This window comes from Medicago sativa, chromosome 4, assembly GCF_051527215.1.
Source record: "Medicago sativa cultivar Bolivia chromosome 4, Bolivia_mono, whole genome shotgun sequence".
NCBI lineage: Eukaryota > Viridiplantae > Streptophyta > Magnoliopsida > Fabales > Fabaceae > Medicago > Medicago sativa.
Genome location: NC_140752.1, coordinates 26,376,193 through 26,399,934, shown reverse-complemented (window position 1 = coordinate 26,399,934; position 23,742 = coordinate 26,376,193). Strand labels below are relative to the sequence as shown.

Sequence of the window (23,742 nt, the reverse complement as noted above, 5' to 3'; positions counted from 1 at the left end):
AAATATTATACATATAAAACACAAAAACTAATATTATGCATATAACTCGGGTAACACTAGAAAATACGCTCAGGTAACTCATAAGTATTGTTTTTTAAAAACTCAGTATCTGGTTCAAGGATCGACTAATTCGAGAAATAGATTGAATACATTAATAAAAGTAATGTTCAGTCGGGCGCTCCATGCTCGTCTGTCCGCTCTTTATATTGCGCTAATGCATATAAATTACGAACAATATTTTTTATAAAATTTTGATTACAATTGTATGCATAGATAATATATATTTTTCACTTTCATATGATAGAAACTATACCTATCTTTTCCAATGATATCAATATTATATTAAATATAATGAGTTCTTATCTTTTTGAATAACACAAACAAAATAACATTCTTTTTTGTTGACAAATTTGTTTAAGGGTATAATTGGAAGTGAATAATTCAACCCAAAATATGTATTCTCTTTATATATGGTATATATGTTCTTAAAAATTACAATGGTCCATCTTTAGTGATTTTTTTACTTTGATGTTAGATAGACCGTAATTTTTATAAATATTTTTTTTATTATTGATAATTTTGTTTAAGTTTATATTTGTGCGGGTGTTCACTTTGCTCCGCACTTTTTTTTTAAAGAATCAATTCAACACATTTTAATAGTCAAAATTTGTCAAATATATGATGGTACGTGGGGATAGGTTAAGATTGATCTATATTTGTTAACTCATAAACGACCTCATTTACTTGCCTCTTATAAAAATCTATCCTGATACAACTGTCTACAACATAGTATTATACTTTTTCTGTTATTGGTAAAAATAAATAAAAATTAAAAAGTTATTAAAAGAAATTGAAAGAGAGATTGACAATTGAATTGTACAAGTATATATGTGACATTAAAATGACAATTGATATTCAAAAGAATATGTCAAAACTACTATTGTATAATGACATTAAAATGATAACATCACTTTCCTAACCTGTCGTGGGTAGATCCAAATGTTTTGGTATATTTTCCTTCATTGTACTATTTTTTTAAACACCAAGAAAGACATATACTTCTATTGCATGCATCTGTTTTGAGCAACTTATTTTTGTAATAAATTTACAGAACCAAAATAAAATTATGAAATCTAAACATAGAAATGTGTATGAAATATTAATCTTAACTTAATGAAGAGAGCTATAACAATAGACCACCAATTGAAATGAAATGGCACAATGCAACTTGCAACTTGACACAATACGAAGCTCAAAGATGGTCCCTATTCCATAGGTTCAAGAGCAGGAATTTCCTTCATAACTTGAGCTTTGTCAGCTTCAAACTGTTCATCCTCTTTATTGATTTTCAAGTTGCCTAACGGTCTCAGAAGTTTGCTTTTGTTCGCAACAAGTATACCAATGATTTAAGACAATTTCTTTTAGTTAGCAACAAAAACCTTGAAAACATAAAATGATTCTATTTGTATGATCTTGCTTAACTCTCTCATTAGATTCATTAAAATCCATAAATTGTCACTGGAGCAGACATATTGCGTCATTACAGGTGCATTTGAGCAATCAAGTTACATATCTCCCAACAACTTCATAACTTGTCGCCTTGTAATATAATTGGAAGATTCCAATATCTTTGAGCTATATTCATCAAAAAAATCATTTATAATTGTTGGAATGGAATTCAACTACAATAGATTTATGTCTTGTCACGAGTTCCTTAAAATTCGATGCGGCATCTGCGGCTATGTTAAAATTTGGAAGCTAAATGTAGTAAAAAAAACTTCTTCATATAAGGTGATTCCATAACATATTTTGCAACAATATCATGTTTTATAGACTCCCGAATGTAACACCTTGAACTCCCATATAATATTTTGTTGGAACAAAATGTGTTTAACAATGAACCTTAAAGAGTTTTGATGATAACAAGGTATTAAAAATTGTAAATTGGACTAGCTAATATTTGTTCAAGTGTACATGACCATAATTAAAAAGTTACATCATTTATTGGTTCTAAATGAGCAAATAAAAAGCAAAAGGAATCAACAAAATTGAAGCTTAGACACTCCTGAAGGCAACTCGCTCCTGAAGAGAAAAAGCGCTCCTGAAGTAAAGTCGCTCCTTAAGTTAGTAAAGTGCTCCTGAAGAATAGTGCTCCTGAAGACAAGAGGTCCAGAAGCGCCACATCATCAGAAGCTGAGTTATGAGATGCTGCATCATCAGAAGCTGCGTTATCAGAAGCTGCCTCATCAGAAGTCATTTCACCAGAAGCTGAAGATCAACTGAATTTGAGGAATTCAAGGATTCAAGAGCTATGTCATGGATAGAAATTCATCAAAGGACAACAAAAGATCAGTGGAATTTTGCAACGGTCATTTCAAAGGTGTTTGAAGACATGTGCTTGCAATTTTGGACGAAAGCGTTGACATTGTACTTTGTACGAACTGTACAACCACCTTCTCCACTACTCTGTTTTGTGTCCACGCTACAAGACAAGAAAACAGCTCCAGAATACGGTTTCGCCTGCATAGATGTTCCTTTGGATAAGGAGTGGATTTCAAATTGGTTCTTCATAGGACAACAACCAAATCAGGCAAAAGATCATTGGTGAAAGATCAAGCTTCAACAACGACTCTTTGATGTGCTGGCAATTTCACAACGTCTCTTTCACACCTCTATATAAAGGAGTGAAGGCTTAGAGAATTGGCAATGCTGAACAACAGACTCTCAACATTTTTACAAGTGTCAAACCTCTGCTGAAATTGTTCTGCATTCACTTAGAATTTCTGTGTCTCAAAGTCATATCTTAGAAATTCTTAAGTCATTGAGTCTGTATCTGATTTGTATTGTGAGCACCTCTGATTGTATATCAAGTGTTCAACCTTAAACAATTTTCTGTGTAATTTTGTTTAGAAGTCTCTTGCAGTTGTGCTTGAGCAAAGGAAATCTCTTGCAGTTGTGCTTGAGCATAGAAATCTCTTGATTGTGTTCTTGAGCATAGGAAGACTCTTGCAAAGTGTGCTTGAGCAAAGGAAGTCTCTTGCTTGTGTGCTTGAGCAATTGTAATCAGATATTACTCTTAGTGAAATCTCCTTGGAAGTGCAAGGGGGACTGGACTACTTTCAGTTTGTGGAAGGAACCAGTATAATTGATTTGTGTCGTTCTTCTTCTCTCTCTCTGTTTTATTCCTCTGCGTTCAGATTCTGATTATCACTTCAGAAGCTGTTTCACTTAGCTTCTGATCAGTGTGTTCAGTTGTTAGAGAAACGAAGAATTTTTCAAAACACAATTCAACCCCCCTTCTTGTGTTTTTCTCACCTTCAATTGGTATCTAGAGCCTTGGTTTGTTGTGTAACACTTAACCGTGCAACAGTCAAAGATCTGAGAAAAACATGTCTGGTCCTATTCCTACACCTCCTCCTGGTCAAACTAGCTACACTAATGTCTCACATGATTATAGTGATAGTAAGAGATCCTGTGTTGGAAAAGTTCCAAAGTTTAATGGAGATGCTGAAGAATTTTCTTGGTGGAAAACCAACTTCTATAGTTATATCATGAGCTTAGACGAAGAACTATGGGATATACTAGAAGAAGGAGTTGGTGACTTGGTTCATGATGAAGAAGGAGCTGCTGTGGATAGAAAGAAACATACTCCTGAGTTGAAGAAACTATACAAGAAGCATCATATTATCATAGGAGCTCTTGTCACTGCTATTCCTAAAGCAGAGTACATGAAGATGAGTGACAAATCCACTGCTAAAGCTATGTTTGCTTCTCTCTGTTCAAACTACGAAGGCAGCAAGAAGGTCAAAGAAGCAAAGTCTCTCATGCTTGTACATCAGTATGAGTTATTCAAGATGAAGGATGATGAAACCATTGAGGAGATGTACTCAAGGTTTCAAACCTTAGTCTCTGCGCTACAGATTCTAAAGAAGAGTTATGTTGCTTCTGACCATGTGAGCAAGATACTCAGAAGCTTGCCTGCCAGATGGAGACCAAAGGTGACTGCCATTGAGGAAGCTAAAGATTTAGACACTTTAAGTGTCGAAGATCTTGTTAGTTCTCTCAAAGTTCATGAGTTAAGTCTTAATGAACACGAGTCTACTAAGAAGAGTAAATCAATAGCTCTTCCATCCAAAGGCAAGTCATCAAAAGCTCTCAAAGTGGTTGAATCTGAAGAAGAAGAACAATCAGGTTCAGAATCTGAACCAGATGCTGTTGAGATGGCTAAGCTCTCCAACAGACTTCAGTATCTGGCCAAGAAGAACAGAAAGTTTCTTGCCATACAGGGTAACTCCAGAAGCTCAAAGAAAGAAGATCAGAAGGGATGATTCAACTGTAAGAAGCCTGGACACTTCATTGCTGAATACCCTGATCTTCAGAAGGAGAAATCAAAGGACAAGTCAAAGAAGTCAACATTCAAACCAAGCAAATACAAGAAGCAGATTAAGCAGATTAAGCAGAGTTTAATGGCAACATGGGATGATTTAGGAAGTGAATCTGGATGTGATAAAGAGGAAGCTGATGAAGACGCAAAGGTAACTGTCGGGTTAGTGGCTACAGCAACTTCAGAAGCAGGATCAGATTCAGACTCAAAAGATGAAAACGAGGTATATTCTAAGATTCCCAGAGATGAACTTGTTGAGTCACTTAAAGAACTTCTTACACATTTTGAAGTAAGAACCAATGAGTTGAAGGATTTAAAAGAAAAATATGCTGATTTGGTAAAACAGCAAAAATCAGCTCTATTGGATCTGAAAGCTTCTGAACAAGGACTTAGGGGCTTTGACTTCATGTGTAAAACTTATGAAGATCAGCTCAGGTTCTTATGTCAGAAGCTACAAGAAAAGTGTAATGAAAAACCTTTAAGTAACCATGAAATTGCTCTTGAAGATTTTATCATATCTGGCATTGACAGAAGCAGAGTGGCTTCTATGATTTATAGCATTTACAAGAAAAATGGCAGAGGAATTGGTTTTCCAGAAGTGAAACTTGAGAAAACCAATCTAAAATCTTGTTGTGAATGCATCAAGGAAGGTCTGAAAACCTTCTTTGTACCTGAAGGTGCTGAGTTGGAAAATGTTGTTCAATCAGAAGCTGAAGCTTCTAGCACTAAGGCTAAGATCATCTCAAAGCCAAAGAACTCTAAGCCAAAGGATATGATCAAATCTGATTCCAAGACTTCAAAGATCAGGATCCTGAAAAGATCAGAACCTATTCCTCAGAGTCTGGTGAAACCAAAATCTGAGGTTCTGAAGTCTAAGTTTCAGAAGAAGACATTTACTGCTTCTGAAGTACAAAACCTAAGGTGATGGTTAATCATAAGCAACCCAACTCACAACACAAGGTACAAGAAGTGAAGAGTAAAACCTTAAGTACTAACCTTTCAGGACCCATAGGACAATGGGTACCTAAATCTAAAAATGTCAATAATACAGGTATGTCAAAGAGCAGTGCCAAAGCAAAGATCATGGTACCTAGACAGCGGTTGCTCAAGACACATGACAGGAGAGAAGTCCATGGTCCTCATCCTAACAATGAAAGAGGGAGGAAATGTGAAGTTTGGAAGCAATCGGTCAGGCAAGATCATAGGTACAGGAACTATTGGTAATTCCTCTACCTCAATTAATAATGTATGGTTGGTAGATGGTCTTGAACATAACCTTTTGAGCATTAGTCAATTTTGTGATAATGGTTATGATGTGCTTTTTGAGAAAACCAACTGTACTGTAATCAACAAGGAAGACAAATCCATTGTGTTCAAGGGAAAGAGAGTTGACAATGTCGGCTGATCAGAAGGTGATATGCCTTCTATCAGTGAATGATAAGAAATGGATGTAGCACAGAAGGTTGGGACATGCTAACTGGAGATTAATCTCTAAGCTTAGTAAGTTACAACTTGTCAAAGGGCTACCAGATATTGACTATCATTCAGATGCACTCTGTGGTGCATGTCAAAGAGGGAAAATTGTGAAATCATCTTTTAAAACCAAATACATTGTTTCAACCTCAAGACCCTTAGAACTACTCCATATTGATCTATTTGGACCAGTGAGTACTGCATCCTTATATGGAAGTAAATATGGATTAGTCATTGTTGATGATTACAGCAGATGGACTTGGGTGAAATTCCTGAAAAGTAAGGATCATGCATATGATGTATTCAGTAACTTCTGCACACTGATTCAAACTGAAAAAGAGTCAAAGATTTTGAAAATCAGAAGTGATCATGGTGGAGGATTTGAAAATGAGCCATTTGAAGCTTTTTGTGAAAAACATGGAATTGTCCATGAATTCTCTTCTCCTACAACTCCACAACAAAATGGGGTTGTAGAGAGAAAGAATAGAACTTTACAAGAAATGGCCAGAACCATGATCCATGAAAACAATTTGGCTAAATATTTTTGGGCAGAAGCAGTGAATACATCATGTTATGTCCAGAACAGGATCTATATTAGACCTATTTTGGAGAAAACAGCATATGAACTCTTTAAAGGAAGAAAACCCAATATCTCTTACTTTTATCAATTTGGATGTACATGTTACATTCTAAATAACAAGCTCTACCTAAAGAAATTTGATGCCAAGGCCCAAAGAGGAATCTTCTTAGGTTACTCTGAAAGCTCAAAGGCATACAGAGTGTATAATTCAGAGACACTCTGTGTTGAAGAATCTATCAAATTAAATTTGATGATAAAGAGCTTGAAGATAAAACTTCAAAGCAAGGTGAAAGTTTTGCAGAGATACAGGTTCCTGAAGTTACTCCAGAACCTGATCAGATAGCTAAATCTGAAGACAGTCCAGAAGTTGAACCCACATCAGAAGCGCAAGATGAAGCTGCGTCTGATGAAGCACAAGATGGCTCAGATCAAGCAGATCCTCCCAGAAACACATTCAAGCACAAGTATTCACATCCTGAGGAGCTAATCGTTGGAAACAAAGATAGTCCAAGAAGAACAAGATCATACTTCAGACAAGAAGAGTCAATGATTGGACTGATCTCAATGATTGAACCTACAACAGTTGATGAAGCACTTTCAGATGATGGATGTATCTTAGCTATGCAAGAAGAGTTGAATCAATTTCAAAGAAATGATGTGTGGGATCTGGTACCCAAACCTCAGCACAAGAACATTATTGGAACAAAATGGGTATTCAGAAACAAGTTGAATGAGCAAGGAGAAGTAACAAGAAACAAAGCCAGACTTGTTGCACAAGGGTATAATCAACAAGAAGGCATTGATTACACTGAAACATTTGCTCCAGTTGTAAGATTGGAAGCAATCAGGTTACTTCTTTCCTATGCAGTTAATCATGGCATAATATTATATCAGATGGATGTCAAGAGTGCTTTTCTAAATGGTGTCATTGAAGAAGAAGTGTATGTCAAGAAACCTCCTGGATTTGAGGATATAAAATATCCTGACCATGTTTTTAAACTGAAGAAATCACTATATGGCTTGAAACAAGCTCCTAGAGCGTGATATGATAGACTAAGTAATTTCTTAATCAAAAATGATTTTAAAAGAGGACAGGTTGATACAACACTCTTCAGAAGGACCCTTGGGAAAAATATTCTTGTTGTGAAAATATATGTTGATGATATAATATTTGGTTCTACTAATGCATCTCTTTGCAAGGAATTTTCTAAGTTAATGCAGGATGAATTTGAAATGAGCATGATGGGAGAGCAGATGTTCTTCCTGGGAATTCAAATCAACCAATGAATAGATGGAGTTTATGTTCATCAATCAAAGTACACAAAGGAGCTTCTGAAGAAGTTCAAGCTTGAAGATTGTAAAGTGATGAACACTCCAATGCACCCTACGTGCACCTTAAGCAAAGAAGATGAATGAGCTAAAGTAGATCAGAAGCTGTACAGAGGTATGATTGGTTCTTTTTTATACCTCACTGCATCTAGGCCAGATATTTTATTCAGTGTATGCTTGTGTGCAAGATTCCAATCAGATCCTAGAGAATCTCATATGACTGCTGTCAAGAGAATCTTCAGGTATTTGAAAGGAACAACTAATCTTGGACTCCTTTATAGGAAATCCTTAGATTATAAGCTAATTGGATTCTGTGATGTTGATTATGCTGGTGATAGGATTGAGAGAAAGTCAACCAGTGGCAATTGTCAATTTCTGGGTGATAATCTTATATCCTGGGCTAGCAAAAGACAAACAACTATTGCTATGTATATAGCAGAAGCAGAATACATTTCAGCTGCAAGTTGTTGTACACAACTACTTTGGATGAAACATCAGTTGGAAGACTATCAGATAATTGCTAACAGTATTCCCATTTATTGTGATAATAGTGCTGCTATTTGTTTGTCTAAAAATCCAATTTTGCATTCAAGAGCTAAGCATATTGAAATCAAACACCATTTTATCAGAGATTATGTTCAAAAAGGAATTTTAGATATACAATTCATTGATACTGAGAATCAATGGGCTGATATATTTACTAAGCCTTTAACTGTTGAAAGGTTTGATTTTATAAAGAAAAAATTGAACATGCACTACGTGTCTGATTAAAGCTTGCTTGCTCCTGAATAGGATTTTAGGTTCTGAAGTTAGTTCAGAAGCAGTAGTCCATCAGAAGCTCTTTATTGAGGTTATGAGGAAAACTCGCTTCTGTTGATGACGTCAGCATCTGAAGTCCAGAAGCTGGATTTTATGCTTCTGAATAGTAGAGTTAGTGGAAACGTTGGGAGTTACTTTATTTGGTAACTTCTGGCCCAGTAACTTGGTAGTTACTCTGAAAGTTTCTGACGTGGCTTGTCTGTATTGGTGTATAACTTAAAAGGGCAATGCTGATTCAATTGCTTTGAAAGTATTTTCACGCGCCCCCAATTAGTGATTAATGTTATGTTTGTTTGTCTCTTTTGAATTGCAATCATTTTACTCTTAACACTTTGTCAATTCACACACTACTCACTCACAACAAACACATTTGCTTTCAAACCTGGTCTGGCGAAGTAAGCGCATTCTCTCAACCCTAGAACCCTAAAATCATCATCTTCTTCAATCATCATCATATGGCATCATCCAGCTCGCAACGAAAAGTGTCAGAATCTACATCAAGCATGCAAGGCGCATCAGAATCTGGGTCAGTTTACAAAGAAAAGACTATGTCTATTCCAATCAACTCTCTGATTGTCCAAATAGAATCACCAGTGGATTTTGCTTCACTTAAGAAGTATGATGTGGACATGAAAGGTTTGGTAGAAACTCAGAAGCTGTCTGAGTACTTCAAGATGCAGAATGGACCAACTTATGTGAACTTGGTCAAAGACTTCTGGTTAAGGGCTGAGGTCTTCAATGGAAAGCCTGCGAAGGTCGTAGGGAAACAAGGTGGGTCGAAGAAAGGAAAGATGACGGTGGAATTGAATCCCACCTCTTTCAGTAGCTTAGAGATAAGGTCTGAAGTGATGGGCATTCCTATAACTATCACTGAGGATATTATAGTTAAAGCTTGCAGAGTGGATGTTGAAGGCAGATTCCAAGAAATAGTAAAGAAGGAAGATGTCCTGCTAAAAAGCTACTACAACTTGCTTCTGGGTGGAGACTCAGAAGCCAAGCCTTCAGAAATGGAGATTCATAACAGGATGTTGGTGAAGTTCTGCACTGATTGCTTCTTTCAAAGAGCAGGAGGGTCTGATCAACCCAATCATCAACAGAAGCTAGCAATCTACTTCATGGCTATGTTTGAAAAGATAAATTTCCCAAGATATGTCATGGACCATCTCTGCTGGGCTATTAATGAAGGCACTGTCAAAGGAAGGAAACAAGTGCCATATGGAAGATTGTTGTCTGAGATCTTTCATCAGGGAAGAGTGCTGGATTTTCTGAAGAAAACAAGGGATGCATCTGATAAATGCTTTGAAGTCTCTACTGCTGAGAAAACTATCAGTAGCAAGACCTTAAATTCTATGCACATTTTCAAGAAAGCCCCTCAAGATGAAAAGTGGTTGGAGATGACCACAGAAGAAACTGAGATTATCAGGGACTTTTCTTCCATCTTTAAGGGAAGTAATCCTTAACACTTAGCGAAATCAGAAGCTGAGTATGTCTTGGAGGAAGATGTAAGCTCTCAAGAGGAATCTGCTCCTGTTAAAGGAAAGAAAGTTAAGGGTGTTACTGCATCAGGAACTGCTACTGATAAGGGCAAGCAATAGAAGGTTGCTAAGAGAAAGAGAGGGAAAGCTGAAACTGTTTTCCATAAAGAAAAGTTGGATGAAGCTCTGGATGAGCTAGAGAAAGAAGAAGCTGAACCCAAGCTGAAGAAGAAGAAGGCACCTTTACAGATGGAATCTTCCATGATTAAAGTGACTCCAGCCATGAAGAGGATGGCTAAGGAACGTTCTGATGATTTTTTAGCCAATAGGCGAGAAGTGAAAGCTATGAAAGAATTTCAAAGAGATGAGGAAGGAGAAATGATGATAATTGTGGAAGAAGCTGGTGTTGATAACATAGTGCAAAGACAGATGGGTCAGAATGAGAATCTTGGAACTCCAGAAGCTGATGCTTCAGGATCTGTTCCTCCAGCTGGAGCACCAAATGCTACCACTTCAGTAGCTGGCTCTACAGTCATGGTATGTCAGATTCCAGTCACCTCTACCCCCATCTCACCCTCTTCACCACCTGCACTTGAGCAAGAAGAAGACACTTCTGTCTTAGATAATCTTGCTCTCCACTACTCAGGTGACTTACCCAAAGTCAAATCTACCTCAGAAAAAGCCTCTGAGACAACTCCAGAAGTAGTTGCTTCTGAAAAAGTTATTTCAGAAAGCCCCCATCAACAAACACCTGAACCACACAAATCCACATCACCCTCACAACAAAAATCACCATTAGATGACATTGACCCCCAACTCAACATTCAAACACCAACTTCACCACAACAACCACCAACCGATACTGAAATTGACTCCCAACTAAACCAACAACCAGAGCGAACTTTACCCAAACCCACTCCCATGGATATTGACAATCCTCAAGTCAATCTCCAAGCCTCAACCTCAACCTCACACATTGCTCCTGACCAACCATCATCCTCAACTCCATCTCAACAAATCACCATTCTAGAATCCAACCCTATTCAAGACCTTGTTCTTAGTGATTCTGACCAATCCTCAGACCTTGAAACTCTTGAACAACCACCTCTGGACATCCTGGAATCTGAATATATTGATGTAGAGCTACTCAAGATCCTCTCCTAAATGCATGATCTGGTGGATCAAAGAAGGACAATTGATCTAACCAATGCATATGAGGAAGAATGGGCATCAGTTCAGAAGAGAGCTACTGAATTGATAGAGACTGTTAAGAACAAGTGTGTCAGAATCAAGGGAGCTACTGTCAGAAAACTGCTAAGGGATCTGAAGCAAAGACTTAGAGCTGGAGGTCCAAGGCTGCTTCTGGCAAACAAGCCATTTTACTCATAAGGTGACTACATGACAAGAGAAGCTAGAATGTTCAAGCTTCTGAGGCAACAGATGGCACAGCAGCATCAAGAAGCTAGAGCAAGGGAACAGGCTCTTCTCCAGAGGCAACAAGTTCTTGAAGAACTGTTAAAGAAGCAAGCATAAGAAATGGAGAAGATGAAGAAACAACAACAAACCAACCCTTAGTTTCACACCTTAGTGTTATCTTTTGTTTGTTGTTTGTTTTAGCTACTTTAGTTCTTGCTTCTGAAACTTTCTTGTTTTACTTGTTACTGCTTCTGAATGCTTTATTGGTTCTGATTCATGAATGTCTGGATATTTTTGTTCTTATACATATTCATTGCTTTGATTTACTTAGTTATTTATGCTTTGATTATATTTTGGATGAGTTTATAGGTTCTAATTTTTTTTATACTCTCTTGTGTTTGAGTTTTTCTCAAATCTTTTTGTCTTGATTACTTATTTGCTTTTTGCTAATGACAAAAGGGGGAGTATATGTGATAGTATTTAAAGGCTCTGAGCCCCATTAATGATATTTGAAATTTTTTGAAAAACTTCTATCTTTTTGTTTTACCTAAAGAAGGGTGTATCAAAAAAAGGGGGGGTATCAAATTTCAAATAAAATTAATTGAACCATTCTTCTTATCTATAAGTTAATTCTTTCTAAATTTTTAGCTCTGATATTTTTATTGTGCGTAAAATGAATTTAATTAACCTGGATAGAACTTAGGGGGAGCTTACAAACCTCACCTTAAAGACTATCAGACTCAGGGGGAGTTTGAGCTTACAAACCTCAGATTCTGAGCTTACAAACCTCAGAACCCCAAAATCAACTTGTTAATTAGATTAATAACAATCGATCAATTTTAAATACTATTGTTTGTCATCATCAAAAAGGGGGAGATTGTTGGAACAAAATGTGTTTAACAATGAACCTTAAAGGGTTTTGATGATAACAAGGTATTAAAAATTGTAAATTGGACTAGCTAATATTTGTTCAAGTGTACAGGACCATAATTAAAAAGTTACATCATTTATTGGTTCAGAATGAGCAAATAAAAAGCAAAAGGAATCAACAAAATTGAAGCTTAGACGCTCCTGAAGGCAACTCGCTGCTGAAGAGAAAAAGCGCTCCTGAAGTAAAGCCGGTCCTGAAGTTAGTAAAGTGCTCCTGAAGAATAGTGCTCCTGAAGACAAGAGGTCCAGAAGCGCCACATCATCAGAAGCTGAGTTATCAGAAGTTGCATCATCAGAAGCTACATTATCAGAAGCTGCCTCAGCAGAAGTCATTTCACCAGAAGCTTAAGATCAACTGAATTTGAGGAATTCAAGGATTCAAGAGTTGTGTCATGGATAGAAATTCATCAAAGGACAACAAAAGATCAGTGGAATTTTGCAACGGTCATTTCAAAGGTGTTTGAAGACATGTGCTTGCAATTTTGGATGAAAACGTTGACATTGTACTTTGTACGAACTGTACAACCACCTTCTCCACTACTCTATTTTGTGTCCACGCTACAAGACAAGAAAACAGCTCCAGAATACGGTTTCGCCTGCATAGATGTTCCTTTGGATTAGGAATGGATTTCAAATTGGTTCTTCATAGGACAACAACTAAATCAGGCAAAAGATCATTGGTGAAAGATCAAGCTTCAACAACGACTCTTTGATGTGCTGGCAATTTCACAACGTCTCTTTCACACCTCTATATAAAGGAGTGAAGACTTAGAGAATTGGCAATGCTGAACAACAGACTCTCAACATTTTTACAAGTGCCAAACCTCTGCTGAAATTGTTCTGCATTCACTTAGAATTTCTGTGTCTCAAAGTCATATCTTAGAAATCCTTAAGTCATTGAGTCTGTATCTGATTTGTATTGTGAGCACCTCTGATTGTATATCAAGTGTTCAACCTTAAACAATTTTCTGTGTAATTTTGTTTAGAAGTCTCTTGCAGTTGTGCTTGGGCAAAGGAAGTCTCTTGCAGTTGTGCTTGAGCATAGAAATCTCTTGATTGTGTTCTTGAGCATAGGAAGACTCTTGCAAAGTGTGCTTGAGCAAAGGAAGTCTCTTGCGTGTGTGCTTGAGCAATTGTAATCAGATATTACTCTTAGTGAAATCTCCTTGGAAGTGCAAGGGGGACTGGACTACTTCCGGTTTGTGGAAGGAACCAGTATAATTGCTTTGTGTCGTTCTTCTTCTCTCTCTCTCTCTCTCTGTTTTATTCCACTGCATTCAGATTCTGATTATCACTTCAGAAGCTGTTTCACTTAGCTTCTGATCAGTGTGTTCAGTTGTTAGAGAAACGAAGAATTTTTCAAAACACGATTCAACCCCCCTTCTTGTGTTTTTCTCACCTTCATATTTAAATAATAATTCAACAAATAATCAAATACTTAAAGGTGTTACTCTTCACCATTCATCACATAATAAAAATTCCATCATATAATATAAAGTCACGGTTGAAAATAAGTCTCAACATCATATAGTCATGTATCATATCTCAAAGTAAATACATTAACAAATTGCACTCATGGTTCCTCAACAAAATCTGATAACATAAATATAACTCCCAACAGTCCTAATTAGAGTAATCCTATACTAAACTCCAAAAAAAATGCGGTAAAGATGAGTAGGCTCCAAAGCCGTCCTCGAAATACTCACACCGACTAAGCGTTCTCAACCTGCAAGTCTACACCCCAAGGATGTAGGCGACCAAACAGCCATTAGAGATTAAGATATTTGTTCAACATAAAGGAAATATGAATGCATGCATACTATTTAAGATAAACGACAACATCATATAAGCATACAAATATTCATATGAGTTCGCATTTAATTATTAATTGACTATAACACACTTCAAAACATCATCACCAGAACATAAACATGTATTCACATCATTAAGTAATAACCAAACTGAATACATAGATTCACGTATCATCACCATCGTCAAATCACATATTTTCCACATAGTGACACATAATCAGTTCACAACATCTTCACATAGTCAAATACACAACTTCCACATATACTCAACTGTATGCAATGTTCCTACTTGACTCTATATGCATATGATATCGTTTTTGTTATCAGAGGTATGTTTCTGAGTGATCCCACTATCGTCATATCATCATTTTTCACCATCGTTAAATTTGAATGACCATGAATGCATGAACATTTCATTATGACTCAACAATGCATAACTTGACTCAACAGTTACACATCAACAATATCGTCATATAATCAATATATCAACATCGTTATATCATCATATCAAATCAAAATCATCATGTCATCATCATTATATCAACATCATTATATCATCATACCAAATCAACATCGTCATATCAATCATCCCTGATAAGTCAATAATAAGTAGTTTTTAACTGGTTATTTTCATAGAATTTAGTTTGTTTAGGTTTCTCTTTGGAACTATTTTACTGCAATTTGTTTGTTTTTGTTTCAGGATTTCAAATGATGGAGAATCAAGTCTTAAAGCAAAAGAATGGGTCTAAAAGCATGATTGAGGCATGAAGCATAAAGATGCATGATTCGAAGCCTACTTGAGAGGAGAACGATGGGAATTTCTGTCCATTCTATCACGCACGGTCATGCCTACAAAAGCACTGACCGTGCGCCCCTTTTAAGTAACCGTGCTGTGAAAATGTCAAACCACTGGCACGGACCGTGCCAAGCTGAGCACGGTCGTGCACGATCTCGTGAAGCTCCCTTGGCTGCTTTTGCAAATTCTTAATGGATTTTGAGGAGTTTTATTCTAAATTTTTTGATTTGGCCTCATTCCTTGATTGTATTGAGCATAGTTCAACTACTCGAGACTTTCAACAGCACTACCTAGTTGGCATTTAACGCCAGTATGGCTCCACAAACTTCACATGGTGGTGAAACAGGAGCAGGTGTGACAACACTTACACTTAATTTATCAAATTTTTGAAAAAGTGTGTCCACCTTAGCATTCAAACGATCAAGGGCAGAAGCTTCATACATATCTGCCTCTTTTTTAGAGGATGATGGAGCAACAACAATGATGGCTCTTTCACTTGTCCACTGATAGTGGTTTTGAGCCAAGGTCCTGGATCAAAGAATATGTTGTTATGTAAGTTTTATTCATCAAAGCTCCACCTGCAGCTGCATCAACATTCATTTTTATGGTATACAAAAGACCATTATAGAAAGTATGGATAATTAGCCACTTCTCTAAATCATGATGGGGGAAAAGCCTAAGCATTCCTTTGAAACGCTTCCACACATCGTAAAGAGATTCCCCATCTCTTTGAGTGAATCGTGTTATTTGATCCCTCAATTGAGCAGTTTTACCGAAGTAAATCCGCAAGTGCACAGTTTACCGAAGTAGTAAAAAGAGTATAATTTGATAAGGATTAAGTCCATTAAACTAATCATAATCCCAGAACAAAAGTGATACACTCATCTCATGACTACTTCTGCAGGCATAGAGAGAAGAAAGAAGGAGGGAGAGAGAGAGAGAGAGAGAGAGAGAGAGAGAGAGAGAGAGAGAGAGAGAGAGAGAGAGAGAAGAAGAAGAAAGAAAGAAGGAAGAAGAAGAAGAAGAAGAAGAAGAAGAAGAGAGAGAGAGAGAGAGAGAAGAAGGAAGAAGAAGAAGAAGAAAGAGAGAGAAGAAGAAGAAGAAGAAGAAGAAGAAGAAGAAGAAGAAGAAGAGAGAGAGAAGGAAGAAGAAGAAGAGAGAGAGAGAGAGAGAGAGAGAGAGAGAGAGAGAGAGAGAGAGAAGAAGAGAGAGAAGAAGAAGAAGAAGAAGAAGAAGAAGAAGAAAAGAAGAAGAAGAAGAAGAAGAAGAAGAAGAAGAAGAAGAAGAAGAAGAAGAAGAAGAAGAAGAAGAAGAAGAAGAAGAAGAAGAAGAAGAAGAAGAAGAAGAGAAGAAGAAAGAAGAAGAAGAAGAAGAAGAAGAAGAAGAAGAAGAAGAAGAAGAAGAAGAAGAAGAAGAAGAAAGAAAGAAGAAGAAGAAGAAGAAGAAGAAGAAGAAGAAGAAGAAGAAGAAGAGAAGAAGAAGAAGAAGAAAGAAGAAGAAGAAGAAGAAGAAGAAGAAGAAGAAGAAGAAGAAGAAGAAGAAGAAGAAGAAGAAGAAGAAGAAGAAGAAAGAAGAAGAAGAAGAAGAAGAAGAAGAAGAAGAAGAAGAAGAAGAAGAAGAAGAAGAAGAAGAAGAAGAAAGAAGAAGAAGAGAAGAAGAAGAAGAAGAAGAAGAAGAAGAAGAAGAAGAAGAAGAAGAAGAAGAAGAGAAGAAGAAGAAGAAGAAGAAGAAGAAGAAGAAGAAGAAGAAGAGAAGAAGAAGAAGAAGAAGAAGAAGAAGAAGAAGAAGAAGAAGAAGAAGAAGAAGAGAAGAAGAAGAAGAAGAAGAAGAAGAAGAGAAGAAGAAGAAGAAAGAAGAAGAAGAAGAAGAAGAAGAAGAAGAAGAAGAAGAAGAAGAAGAAGAAGAAGAAGAAGAAGAAGAAGAAGAAGAAGAAGAAGAAGAAGAAGAGAAGAAGAAGAAGAAGAAGAAGAAGAAGAAGAAGAAGAAGAAGAAGAACTTTTATTGATGGAAATAATTGTCACATAAAATTCACAAGAACAAAAGATGAGGAGATATGTCTGGTGGCTGCTCTATTTATAGCCTAAAACTAACTTAAGCCCCATGAAATAAATCACTAGAATGTTCACAAGGAAACCCATGGGCTTTAGGTTAGAAATATTACAAAAAGGGCAGCTGGAACCTTGGCATGACCGTGCATGTGCAGGCACAACCGTGCCTGTTAAGTAAGCAAAAGAAGCAAAAGGGAAGATGGGTATCGAGCACGGCCTTGCCACCATAGGCATGGGTCGTGCCCAGCTCTCTGGAAAATGGCACTTCTTTGAACACTTGGAGGCACGACCATGCCTGATATTTTTGCACAGGATCTTTATATTTTTGTCTCCAATCAGCTCCAAATCATGCTCTAGATCCTTTCATCCTTTAATCATGCTCCAAAACCCTTTCTTTTGCTCTAAGACTTAATCTTTCACCATATTTGTTCCTGAAATTAAATAACAAGCAATTGAAGTAAAATAGTTCTAGAAAGTAAAATAAAACACATAAAATCTAAATAAAATAAACTAAAATAAACACTTAAAAACACTAATTATTGACTCATCAGTTTTCATAGCTAGATACCAAAATATCCATAAGACCCATATTTTTGTCCAAGTAATCATATGCAATCAGCTTGCATTGAACTTGTTGCCTTTGAAAATTTGTAACAACTTGAGTAGCATCTTTCCTAGCATCCAAATTCAATTTTGGAAGACATAGAACAAGAAGTCTCAAAGTGTTATCGTTAAAGAACTCTTGAGTCAACTGCGAACAAGCTTCAGGAACTGGTTCAGCTTCACTATTTACATACAAAATCGTTCTAATCTCTCTCAAATTCTTAAACAACTTGATCATCTTGTCATTATCACGTTTGTTGTCAGAAGAACTAGAATTTTGGAGGAGACAGAGAAATCTCTAGTATTACGAACAATGTCGAAAGGAGTATAAGGCTTAGGCTTGAAGAGGCTCTTAGATTCAGTCAGAGGTGGTGGTTCAGAATAAACCACCACCTCTAACGAAGGGCTTATTCGAAGCCCTGTGGGTTTAGAAACGCGCACACCTATTTTTAAACAACTCAAATCGTTTTCATACAGAATCGTTTTCATCTCTCTCAAATTCTTAAACATATCGATCATCTTGTCATTATCATGTTTGTTATCAGAAGAATTAGAATTTTGGAGGAGACGGAGAAGATTTCTAGTATTACGAACAATGTCGTAAGGAGTACGAGGCTTAGGCTTGGAGAGGCTCTTAGATTCAGTTAGAGGTGGTGGTTTAGAATAAACCACGTCCTATAATGAAGAGCCTCTTCGAAGCCCCTTGGGTTTAGAAACGCACTCACCTATTTATATGGATTGCGTTGGGATATTTTATATCTATCGATCGAGAATGAATGAATCGAGAATCGATTTCTATGCTGATACTAAAAAAGTTTAGAATGGATGAAGATGGTAATCGATCCATAGACATGGAATTGACAAGGCATACTATTCTACCACTAAGCTAGGTAGCATTTGCCTTCCTTCATGGTATTAACTAACTCTTTCATAGATAAATATAGTACTGTGTTTACTCATGCTTGGAATTTTCACTAAACATTTTTTGAAGGACTCAATGCACATAGTAGGTACACTTTAAGTAACAATTATAAATTCAGTGAAAAACAAAGCATCAATTATACACGCACCAATATGTTAATCCTTTTTTGATGAAAAATGAAACTTGTAAAAATGAAAGTAAAATCAACATAATCAATAAAGCAAGCATGTTCGATTTAGTTAGAGCAAAAAGCAGCGTCCAAATATCTCAAAAATAGGCAAAACTAATTAATTATTTATACGAAAATGTTTGGAGGTATTTTTTGGTGATGATCGGAATTTGAACCTCAGACCTTGCATATTTTATGCATTGTTCATACTTACTGAGTTAAGTTTACGATGACAAATGTTTGGAGGTATTGCTACTCCCATAAAAGTTTTTGATATTTCTTTTAACACGCCAAAATAAAATATCATTAAGACAACTTTTCAACATAAGGCTTGTTCTCTCAAAAAAAAAAAAAACATAAGGCTTGTCAAAAAAATACCACAAAATACAATATGTCAAAACAAGTTTTGTAACAGCATCAAACAGAAAAAACAAAGCTACATAGAGACAGATAACAACCATTAAAGAGGATGAGTCCTCCAAAATTGGCACTCAAAATCAAAGTTTTTTTTTTTTTTTTTTATCATTATTTATGTTTGACTCTCAAGGTTTCCAAGCCAATCAAAACCACACTAAAGTAATTAAGCAGTGCCCCTTTACTGAATTACTCTTGCTCACTATATGCTTTGAGGCCAAGCAAGAAGAATGATAATTGATTGACAAAACCCATTTTTATAAAAAATAAAATAATTAAATAAATATAAATGTTTGTGGACATTGTTATTCCCATCATATTTTTCCCTTTTTTTACAGAACTTATTAATTATTTATATCATATTACTTTGGACTTCCATTCCAAATTAAATAAAAGAATCCAGTCAAATATATTGATCATTTTACCATTTAAAAAAGACAAGTTATAAAATCAATAGAATAAGTAAAGTATAAGCATGTTAACATTATAAATCAGATGAAGAGAATCCAGTCAAATAAAAGTACGGACTAAAATTGCAATTTTTTTTTTTTGAGAAAAGGATAAAAAATTCATGATCGCAGGTTGCAATGACTATAAAGATGAAAAATGATATAAATTGGGTGGAAAAGAAACATTAACCAACCGACAGGCAAGGAGAAACATAGGTTAGTTTCCTTGCTTTAGAATTGAAGTGATATGAATAGATATGGTAGTTAGAACCACTCACTTCTCAGTCCTTAATTTACTATAAGAAAAAAAAAACAAAAATTAAATAATGAGAGACAAACACGCTTCTTTTTTTTGTATTTCACATAGAAACACCTTTGGTAATCTTTGACATACAACGACACTACCTTAGAGTCGTAGAAAAAGTCTCTTCCTTACACTTGTCACTAATTCTCATGTTGTGAAACAACTATTGCATTAATCTCTCTCATCCATAAATCAATACTCCAACTAAAAACTAGGACTACTACTCCTTAATTAGTTCACCATACAAACCCTTCAACAACTATCACTACAAGAGCAAACTCCACCTTGTGCTTCATCCTTCAACTCACTTCCACCATCTTCCATCTATGCAACTCTCTCTAAAAAAAATCAATGTGACTCTTTCTCTCATCTCCCCCCTTCTTTTTTTTTCTTTTTTTTTGTTCATTTGTTTTACACCATTCAACATAGTGGTTATTCTTAAAATTGTATGGCTTTGATTGTGGATCAACAATCAAACTTCAAACACTTTTGTAAAATTTGCAAAAAAGGCTTTGGATGTGGAAGAGCATTAGGAGGACATATGAGAGCTCATGGCATAGGCGATGAAACAAGTCAAATGGACAACGATGATCCAGCGAGCGACTGGGAAGGTGGAAATGTCCCACCAAGTAACAAACGTATGTATTCTTTAAGAACAAATCCTAATAAGCTAAAAAGTTGTAGGGTGTGTGAGCATTGTGGCAAAGAATTTTTTTCTTGGAAATCATTCCTCGAACACGGAAAATGCAACTCAGATGACGCGGATGAAGAGTTTCTCATATCCTCTCCAGAATCTGACGCCATGGCAGATGATGGTGATGGCGTCAATGGCAGGAGAGGATGTGGCGGGTCGAAAAGGAAAAGGTCGATGCGAACTAAAGTAGGCAGTTATAATAACAATTATAATAATCCTTCAAGTGAAGAAAAAGATCTAGCAAATTGTTTAATGATGTTGTCCCATGCTATTGTTGATCCTCTTGAGGTTGAACCGGAAGAATCATGTGCCTCGGCTAGCAAAGATGAAGAAAGAAGAAACCCTATGAATTTCATTGCACCATTGTCTTATAGAATTCCCTATGAAAACAACAATAACAACAATAAGGCCAAAGGTGTTGCAAAAGGGTTATTTGAATGCAAAGCATGCAAAAAAGTTTTCAACTCACATCAAGCATTAGGTGGCCATAGAGCAAGTCACAAAAAGGTTAAGGGATGTTTTGCTGCAAGGCTTGATCAAAACCCTGAGGATAGTATTGTTGAGGATGATGTCATCACACAAGATGAATTTTTTCCTTCAAAACCAAACTCATCTCTACAATTTGATCATGGCACTTCCAATAACCCTACATTAATGGCTTCTTCATCCAAGAGAAAATCCAAAGTGCATGAATGCTCAATTTGTCACAGGAGTTTCTCTTCTGGACAAGCATTAGGTGGTCACAAGAGATGTCATTGGATCACATCAAATGCACCCGACACATCAACATTGGCTAGGTTTCAACAATTTCAAGACCAAATAGAACAAATACCTAAATTTGATAACTCTTCTGAGCCAATTGATCTCAAACTTGACCTTAATCTTCCAGCTCCGACGAATACACAAATTTACTTGCAACCAACATGGGGTGCAAATTCAAGTGCAACAAAGGACAACATCATCAAAGAGGATAACAATAGCAAACAAAATCAAAACAATAACCTAGTTGATCAAAATAATGAAACTCAAGAGAACAACAAAAATAACAACCTTAATGCATTGGTACAAAATGTTGATAACGAAGATGATAGGAAGGTCAAGCTGGCAAAATTAAGTGAGTTAAAGGATGTAATTAACATTGGTGGAAGTTCTTCACCATGGTTGCAAGTTGGAATTGGTACAACAACTGATGTGAGGAATGATACGTAATTATATTTTTCCTTTCTTTTTTTTCTTCTTTACTTTTTTTTTTTTTTTTTACAAAAACACCATATGAGGTAAAGATTGATCCCAATTTAGAGTTTTTATCTTTGTTTAGTATTTTTTTTACACCCTAAACCAAGAAAATGTAAGTATGTATACAGACATGATCATATCTATAAACGTGTTTAGCATTATACCTCAGTTTTGTTTTCTCCTTTTGTACATTTTATAATATGAAGTTATTACATTTATGAATAAATTAAAGGTTCACCTTTTTGCAGAACTTATTCTTCTACATTGTTTTTTATTGCATCTGAGAGAATCATGCTTCCTTCTTATGGATAAGAAGTGCTTTAATAACTTGTCATATCTAATAACCATTTCTTTATTGCATTCTCACACTCTCCACTGTTTTGTAGAAATAAAGGGCACGTTCAGAAGTTCTAGTTCATATGGAAAAAATGTCAAAATTGTTAAATCGGATGTCGTGATTAATTAGGGTTTGAATCATGCATTTTTCATCTGTGTATTTGAGTTTTTAGTGACTATTGTTATTTCATCTATTTACAAAAAAAATACATATGGGGGAAGTGAATGTAATATGAGGGAAGGTCAGTGAGCTTACATAATAGAAAAAGGTGACTTCGTTCTTTAGACATAAAAAGAGGAAGGTGTGTAATTTTCTAGTTTGGAAAATATTTACGTGGCATTGAGTTTTGGTGATATATATCGGTGACATTATTATATTTTAGTGAGAGAATGTTGTATGAATAATTAAAATAAATTATTTTTGATGAGAATAATTAGTTATGAGAGGGATAAAGACAATGTCACTAAAACTCAATGTCAAGGTACAACCCTCTTTATCTCTCTTATAAATTCTTTTTTTTCTCTCTTACTTTTTCCTTATTTTTTTTATATCATTCTCTTTCTTGCATTTTGCAGGAGAGGATCCATTCATATAATTTCAACCTTATAATCGAACTTTCAATTCTAAAGTTGAATTGCAAGAAAAAACATATGAAGTTGAATCCATAACTATATGTTTCATAAACAAAAATATCAATAATTATAATTGTTAGTCAATTATATGGTTTGGAGGCTTCTGATCTTAATTACTATATCTAATACGCACTTTAGAAAACTATAAAAGCATTTTATAACATATTGTTGATGGAAACTAAGAGGTTGGTTGAGTTCGTTCAACTGTGATTCTCGTTGTTTCAAGTGATTAACATTGAGGGAGGAACTATGTCCCTCAGTCGTTGGTTCCCTACTTTTCCAGTAGAGCAATAAGCACAGTTGTTTTTAGGTTTAAGCTATGTAACATCCCGATTTGTATTATTAGTTTATTATTATTATTATTATTATTGTTATTATTATTATTATTATTATTATTATTATTATTATTATTATTATTATTATTATTATTATTATTATTATTATTATTATATTTGACGTGGTTGAATTGATGGGTTGGTTTATTATTATGATAGAGGTGTATGAGTAAATAGAAGGTTTAAGTGAGAAAACGAGTAGTGTTTTATTTGTGGAGAAAAATAAACATGATAGAAACTAAGCCGTGATGTGAGAAAACCAAACCCAAACAAGAGAATATAAATAGATTGCAGTCTTGAAAAATTAGGGTTAGAGCTCATAAGAAACATTTGAGAGAAGATGCAAGAAGGGGGCTAAAAGAGGAGAACTCTAGGAGGCTATAATAGAAGATTGGAGGAAGATTCATTAATTGGAAAGACTTGCTTTGGTGATTATTAAGGTAAGGGGGAGATTATTTTCACATATGGGATTTATGAGCAAATGGATAGTAAAGGGTTGTATGATTCTTCTTTATTTTCATGTTCTTATGAGGAATTGATGTGGAATTCGTGCTCTAATATGTTGTTGTAATTATTTGTGAATCCA

The 23,742-nt window shown here is 35.6% G+C and overlaps 1 protein-coding gene, 1 non-coding gene and 1 pseudogene across 2 annotated transcripts; 2 read left to right on the top strand and 1 right to left on the bottom strand.

Annotated features, from left to right (window-relative positions):
• Positions 1–1,265: 1,265 nt before the first annotated feature.
• LOC146927330 (putative MO25-like protein At5g47540) lies at positions 1,266–20,246 on the bottom strand (annotated as a pseudogene).
• LOC146927331 (small nucleolar RNA R71) lies at positions 15,669–15,775 on the top strand. Its single transcript, XR_015009177.1, has one exon. It is a non-coding gene; the product is annotated as a small nucleolar RNA R71 (small nucleolar RNA).
• LOC146927329 (zinc finger protein ZAT9-like) lies at positions 19,965–22,102 on the top strand. The gene has a single exon (XM_085700619.1). The coding sequence runs from the start codon at positions 20,371–20,373 to the stop codon at positions 21,823–21,825; it is 1,455 nt and encodes a 484-aa protein (XP_085556745.1). The 5' UTR covers positions 19,965–20,370; the 3' UTR covers positions 21,826–22,102.
• Positions 22,103–23,742: the final 1,640 nt, after the last annotated feature.